At 49.9% G+C, this 7,205-nt stretch overlaps 1 protein-coding gene across 1 annotated transcript in view; it reads left to right on the top strand.

Moving 5' to 3' along the window:
- Nucleotides 1–3,523: 3,523 nt before the first annotated feature.
- The window catches only part of LOC138948526 (uncharacterized), a 76,612-nt gene continuing 72,930 nt past the window's right edge, over nt 3,524–7,205 (top strand). Inside the window, exon 1 of the mRNA XM_070320078.1 lies at nt 3,524–6,842. Within this exon, the coding sequence (XP_070176179.1) occupies nt 3,565–6,842 (3,278 nt within the window). The 5' untranslated portion in view covers nt 3,524–3,564. The remainder of the gene's footprint in view (nt 6,843–7,205) is intronic.

The following is a 7,205-nucleotide window of genomic DNA, read 5'->3' as shown; positions in this document are numbered from 1 at the left end:
GCCCTGTGAGGAGTAGCATTGTCATCCTGAAACACGGCGTTTGGGCCAATCTGCTGCAGGGTCGGCAAGACAATAGGGGCGAGAATTTCGTCCCTGTAGCGTTGACCAGTGAGATTCCCGACCACATGGTACAGGGGGGTGCGTTGATGAAGGCTGAAGCCCCCCCAAACCATGACAGAGCCCCCGCCGAAGGCCACCCTCTCATGCACTGTGTCGTCTTCATAACGCTCGCCCTCACGCCTCCAGACCTTGCGCCGGCCGTCAGAATGGTACAGGTTGAACCTGGACTCGTCACTGAATAGGACCTGAGCCCAGTCCCGGCGCGTCCATCTCAAGTGGCGGCGACTCCAGGCCAGACGAGCCCGGCGATGACCCTGTGTCAGCAGGGGACGCACAGCAGGACGACGACTCCGCAGCCGGGCGTCATGCAGGCGGTTGCCGATGGTCCTCTCACTAACGTTGATGTTAGTGGCCTCCCGTAACTGCCCTCTGATGACCTTGCAGGTGGTTGCCCGGTGCTGCAGCGCCTGCCGTTGGATGAAACGATCTTCCCTAGGAGTAGTCTTTTTGGGGCGACCCGACCTGGGCCTCTCCTCGACATTGTTTGTCGTCTGGAACCGTTGATTCAGCCTTACAATGACTGAATGCGATACCCCAAGTTGCCTGGCCACTTCGCACTTGGATACGCCGTCGTATAGCCAGGCAATTGCTCTTCCTCGGTTGAATGTTGTCAGCTTCCGTCTGGCAGGCATGGTGAGGAGATGGCAGCTCGCAGAAAATCGGCGGCTTATAAAGCCGAGTTCGTGATCACAATTCACACTCGAAGGATTGTCCTTGCATGTGCACAACAATTTTGCCATGTTACCTGCCTTATTCTACCCGTGCGCACGCCAAACAACAGCCTACTTTTTGGCGATTTTGCTATTTTAGTCACGTGCTGCAGCTCTGCGCCCGGGAGTCCCGTGCAGTTTTCCTGCTAACACAGCATAACCTACCCATTGGTGTGTAGCATGCGACAGCCATTTGATTTTGCTGACGAAAGAACAGGGTGTTTTAAACAAATGAAAGTCAGCGGGGAAATCAGTGGCCCGTCCCTAACTTTTTTCCGCTAGTATATTATCTTGTAGCAGATACAGCAGCACTTATATTGGATTCTCAGCTCTACAGGGAGCCAATGAAGTTTCTTTAGCAAGGGGGAACAGGACTGGGACCGAGGGGCTTTGCAGACAAGCCGGGCTGCAGAATTTTGAACGCGCTGCAAAGGATGGATGACAGACTGAGGACAGCCAATGAGAACAGAATTTCCGTAGTCTAATCGAGAAAGAATGTAGGAGGAAACAAGGGTCTTGGTGGCATCTTCGGTAAGGTATTGGCGGATAGAACCTATTCTCTTAAGCTCGATGTAAGCGGACTGACAGACTTTCATAACATGGTGTTTCATGGAGAGATCGCTATCAAGAAAGATGCCAAGATCATGGACGGAGTCTGAGAATTCAATAGTGCTGCTGCCCAATGTGATAGAAGGAGGGAGAGAGAGAGAGGAGGAGAGGGAGGATTTGGTGAAACGAATGGCTTCTGTTTTGTCACAGTTAAGTCTAAGCTTGTTAGTGGACATCCAGAGTTCAACGTCAGCAATGCAAGACTGAAGGGAGGTGGTCATCTGGGCGTATTCTGAGGGAGTCGCTGAGTTCTGAAGCTGAGTGTCGTCAGCAAACATTTCGTGGGAAACGGAATGTCTGTCGATGAGGTCAGTCAGAGGGGAGGTGTACATGATGAACAGCACGGGCCCGAGCACAGAGCCCTGGGGAACGCCAAAAAGGAGGGAGGTTTCCTGGGATGGGACGTCGTTTACAATTACAAAATTTGTTCTGTCTGAGAGATAGGATCTGAACCAATTTAGAACTGAATTTTGGATGCTGAAAGTGTGCTCAAGGCGGGACAGCAGGATTTCATGATCAATTGTATCGAAAGCGGCCGAAAGGTCTAACAGGAGGAGCAGGGAAATTTTGTTATCGTCTATTTAAGAAAGTCAAAATGTTGTTGAGAATACTAAGGACTGCGGTCTCTGTACTATGGTCCGTGCGGTAGGCTGACTGGTGCGGAGTGAGGAGGTTGTTGGCAGAGAGGTGGGAGGAGAGCTGGTCTAGGACTATCTTCTCTAGGATTTTAGAAAGAAAGGGAAGGTTTGAGATGGGCCTGTAGTTCTTAAGTACGTTGGGGTCGAGGGAGCTTTTCTTCAGAAGGGGTTTAATGACAGCTTTTTTGAAATCTGAGGGGACGGTGCCAGTGGAAAGGGACTCGTTCAGTATTCTAGTGATGGTGGGTAGAAGGATGTCTAAGTGATCACAGAGGAGGGGGTGGGGAGGGGGTCGAGGTCACAGGACGTTTTGGCAGACTTCACAATGAGTTTACGAACAAAATCTTCAGAGACTGGGGTGAAAACAGAGAACGAATTTCCAACAAAAATGGGAGAGCGGTCTGAGTCGCTGTGCTGGGCGAAGCTGTTGCGGATGGTCAAAATCTTTTCATGAAAATACTTAGAAAAAACATCTGGCAGTTTAGACATGTCATGTACAGTTGGAAGGATGACCTGTTTTGCTTTACCAAGCATGGTGGTGACAGTGTTAAACAACTCTTTACAAGATGAGGATGCTGCGACCTTGGATGAATAAAATGTGAATTTAGCATGGTCATCATTATCCAAGTAGAAACAAACTCAAACTCAAACGCACAACAACATAATGCATTGGCATTCGCTAATTTCTTTCAGACGAAGCACCGGTACACATTTACAAGCAGTCCAAGTGTCAGACCAACATTGCTGAGACCATCAACAGCTCCAACACCTTCAAGATCGACCAGGTCCACAACCAGGTCCACAACCAGGTCCACAACCAGGTCCACAACGAGGTTCACATCGAGCAGCATGTGCACCAACCCCACATTACCTACACCATATCTCACGCTTATATAACTGGAGATCAAGAGATTCCCTTCCGCGCTGTCACAGGTACAGTGGGGTATGATAGATGGTTTTGTTGTTGAGCATTATGCAAAGTTCATAAGATTGTCATGGTTGTTTACATGTTGAAGTAAGGAGAAAAAGAGGTAAAACATATTCGACCTACTCATCCGCCCACCCCCCTCCCTCCCTATCCCACTTTTTGTCCATCCAGTCAAACTTGTAACTACTTGCAGTACTAATCCGCAGGGATATACAATTTTAAAACGACTAAAGTCAGATTATTCCACCTGTTTTCTCTTAATCTAAACAACGAAGTGACTGTGGTAAGATAAACAGAGTTAAAAAAAACAAAGGATTACTGTACTCACCGATATAAAGACGACACAAGACAATACGTATCGTCTTGTGTCGTCTTTGTATCGGTGAATACAGTAATCCTTTGTTTTTTAACTCTGTTTTCTCTTTCCATCATCACCCATTTTACTGATGTGTTTTCTAACTGCACTATCAATGCAGCTGGTTTTCATTGTGACATGTGTTTTTAAGGTGCAACGGAACATGGAGCACTGTCCAGTGAAGACGACGAGGCCGTTGACAACATGGTCACCACAGACAGCTTCAGAAGGGCGCTGGACATCCTGACAACAGGGGAACATCTGCTGTTACTGTCAGCACACCCAGGTCTTACCAGGCAGTCTTTTCTCTCCGCTCTACGCCGTCACTACCGTAAGAAGGGCTACACAGTGTATGATCTCAGCTGTGTCAGTGACTGGGATAAGAAGGGACCTGTAGACGGGGGGAGTCTTGTGATCTTTGACTGTGCCTTTGGGGATGTCCGCCTTGACAGGGAACAGTACCACAGGTTCTATAAGCACGGTTTGTACAGCATCAATAGTCTGACCACCAAGCTTGTCTTTGTTGTCTATCCCCCCGTGCTGCTTGAGCTTCAGCAGTTTGATCGTGCCTCTGTCCGTCCTCTGCTGAACAGCGTGGAGCTTGTAGAACTAGGTCAAGATCCTCTTCTTTCAGTTGAGCCTTACGCAGATCTCTTGGTGCGCGTGCTCCGTGACCCCAACAATGGGCTGATACTGGGAGCTCTTTTAGCCCTGACAATGCAAGGTCAAGACTTCGTGGCGGATATCACGTGTGAAGCGCAGCCGCTATTGCAACGTCTTGGTTTCAGCGACTACTCGGACGCTCAGCTACAGGAGTATGCCAGTCTCCTGAAAGGGTTCCTTCTGGCACACAGAGGAAGAGGGTTCATCACCAGAGAAGTCTATGATGCTGTTGGACTGGCCTTTGCTGACACTTACCTGAAGTCAGTACTGGTGCAAGTTTGTGACACCATGCACCTCGTGCAGTTTGTGCGAACAGAACACCCAGTTGAGAAAGACCCTCTGCTAATGCGAAGAATGTACGAGGAAATGGTTAGAGGACGTCTACCTGAGATGATTCAGCACCCCTGTCTTCACAGCGAACAGTTTCTGTGTGGATTTGAGGCGTTCTGCAGAGAGGAGAACTGCCTGCAAGCTGTCATTGGTGCACTGGATCCTGACCACAACTTGCCTCTGCTTTACTGGTCAGTGTGGGGACCGTCTGACCGTCTGACTGAATGGTGCCTCAGGATGACCAAAGAACAGAACACGGACAGCAACATCATGTCTGACCACGTCCAGTCTGCAGCCTTCGGGACCGCCCTGCTGAAAGCTCTCCAGATCAGCAATAGTTCACACATGTTTCGTCAACTTTTGAGTAAGATTGCTGACAAACCTTACACACGGAACATACGCCTTCCACTGCCACGCACAGGTCAACAACACACAGCGGAATTACGCGCAGTCTGTGACAAGATTTCACCGAACCTCAGGACTAGTCACTTCCGGTACCTTGGTGTCCTTATTCCAAAACACCTCATCAATGCAAAAATGAAGGATGACATCATTCACATCTCTTTCTCACGTCAACATGTCTACCTGACATATCGACTCCTGGCAGACCAACAGGTGGACGAACAAGACAGAGAGGGGAACACCTTGCTCCACCTGGCGGCCGAAGCAGGACACCTGGAGGCGATCAAAATGGCGGTCAGTAGTGGAGCCTCACTGACGGTGAAAAACAAGGCAGGTAAGACACCGCCACAGCTGGCAAAACAACGACTTGACCAACACAACTACGACACACAATGCCAAGAGAAATGGACACGTTCCATGTTTGCTGCATGCAAAGTAGGTGGCTTCACAACTGTCAAGGAATTTCTCTGTTACGATGCTACAGTTAACAGCAAAGGCAAGAATGGCTTGACTCCACTGCACATTGCATCTAACAACTGTCATGCTGATATCGCTTCTCTTCTAGTGGACCTGGACGCGAACCTTAACGCCACGGACAAGTCCGGATTAACTCCGCTGCACTATGCATGTCATGGACAATGCCTGGAGACAGTGCAACTACTCGTTGAGAGAGGAAGCCTTGTAAATGCTGCGAACATTCATGGAACTACTCCTCTACACTCAGTATGTAGACATGGTGTCAAAGAAATCGCTGAGCTTCTGATCCTGCACAATGCACATGTTGATGCGAAGACTTCTATCGGCTGGACGCCTCTGCACCTAGCTTGTCACAAAGGACAGAAAGACATCGCACAACTATTGTTACAGTTCAGGGCTGACATCAATACAACATCAAGAAAAGGTAACACTCCACTCCACTTGGCATGCACACAGGGCAACACAGACATTGTGAGACTACTCGTCGCCAACAGAGCAGACGTCAACGTGACAAACACTAACAACGACACACCGCTACACTGTGCATGCCGAGGGAATAACGCAGACATCGTGCGACTCCTCCTCAACCACGGGGCTGATGTCAACGTTCAGAACGAAGATGGTGGGACTGCTCTACACGGTGCATGCCAGCGTGGTAATACAGACGTCGTACGTTTGCTGCTTGGATGCAAGGACACTGTCAGCGTGAGTGATGACGAAGGTAAACGCCCTTCCACTGTGCTGTGTGAACCACCGGCAAAGGTTGACATCAACATGAAGGACAACCAGGGTGTGACTGCTCTATACAAGGCGTGTGAAGCTGGTCACACAGAGACCGTACGTCTACTTTTGCAACAGGACAACATCGACGTTAACGCAGGAAGTGGTGTCTGGTGGTCCCCATTACTACTGGCCTGCATGATGGGTAAAACAGACATCGCTCAGCTTTTTCTGCTCCACGACGCTGATGTCAACATTTCTGGTGCACTTGGTCTGACACCCCTGCACTGGGCCTGTCAGTCTGGTCATCGTGACGTCGTTCATCTCCTCCTGCAGCACGGTGCAGACGTGAACATTTCTGACGCAATTGATAGGACAGCCCTGCGATTTGCTTGTGGGGATTACCACCATAAAATCGTTCATCTCCTGCTTCAGCGCGGTGCGAACGTGAACATTTCGGACGGTGACGGCGAAACAGTCCTGTTGATTGCCTGTGCACACGGCGACCAGGACATCGTTCAATACGTCTTGGAGCACAACACCGATATGAACAAGGAAAGGAGTGTGCTGTATACTGCACTGAATGAGGCACAATGTCGCGGTCGCAGAGAAATCGTGCAGCTGCTCCAGCAGTACCTGTCTCCCAGTCATCCTGACAGTGTTCCCCAGCAGTACCTGTCTCCCAGTCATCCTGACAGTGTTCCCCAGCAGTACCTGTCTCCCAGTCATCCTGACAGTGTTCCCCAGCAGTACCTGTCTCCCAGTCATCCTGACAGTGTTCCCCAGCAGTACCTGTCTCCCAGTCATCCTGACAGTGTTCCCCAGCAGTACCTGTCTCCCAGTCATCCTGACAGTGTTCCCCGGCAGCCGTCACTACAACTATCAGCACAGTGAGGAGGGTTCTGAACAGGAAACTTGTCACCACAATAAACCCAAGACGCTAAATTCACTACAGCCTGCGTTGTGTTTTGTTACACATAGTGTGGGCAGGCAGACTGATCACCCTGCGCCGCGCACGTGTGTGTGTGTGTGTGTGTGTGTGTGTGTGTGTGTGAGTGTGTGTGTGTGTGTGTGAGTGTGTGTGTGTGTGTGTGTGAGTGTGTGTGTGGGTGGGTGTGCGTATGTGTGTGTGTGTGCGTGTGTGTGTGTGTGTGTGAGTGTGTGTGGGTGGGTGTGTGTATGTGTGTGTGTGTGAGGGTGGGTGTGTGTATGTGTATGTGTGTGTGTGTGCTTCTCCTCCCAAAACTACAGGC

Source organism: Littorina saxatilis, linkage group LG15, assembly GCF_037325665.1.
Source record: "Littorina saxatilis isolate snail1 linkage group LG15, US_GU_Lsax_2.0, whole genome shotgun sequence".
NCBI classification, from domain to species: domain Eukaryota; kingdom Metazoa; phylum Mollusca; class Gastropoda; order Littorinimorpha; family Littorinidae; genus Littorina; species Littorina saxatilis.
Note: the sequence above shows the minus strand (reverse complement) of the source record. Positions and strands in the feature narration are given on the sequence as shown.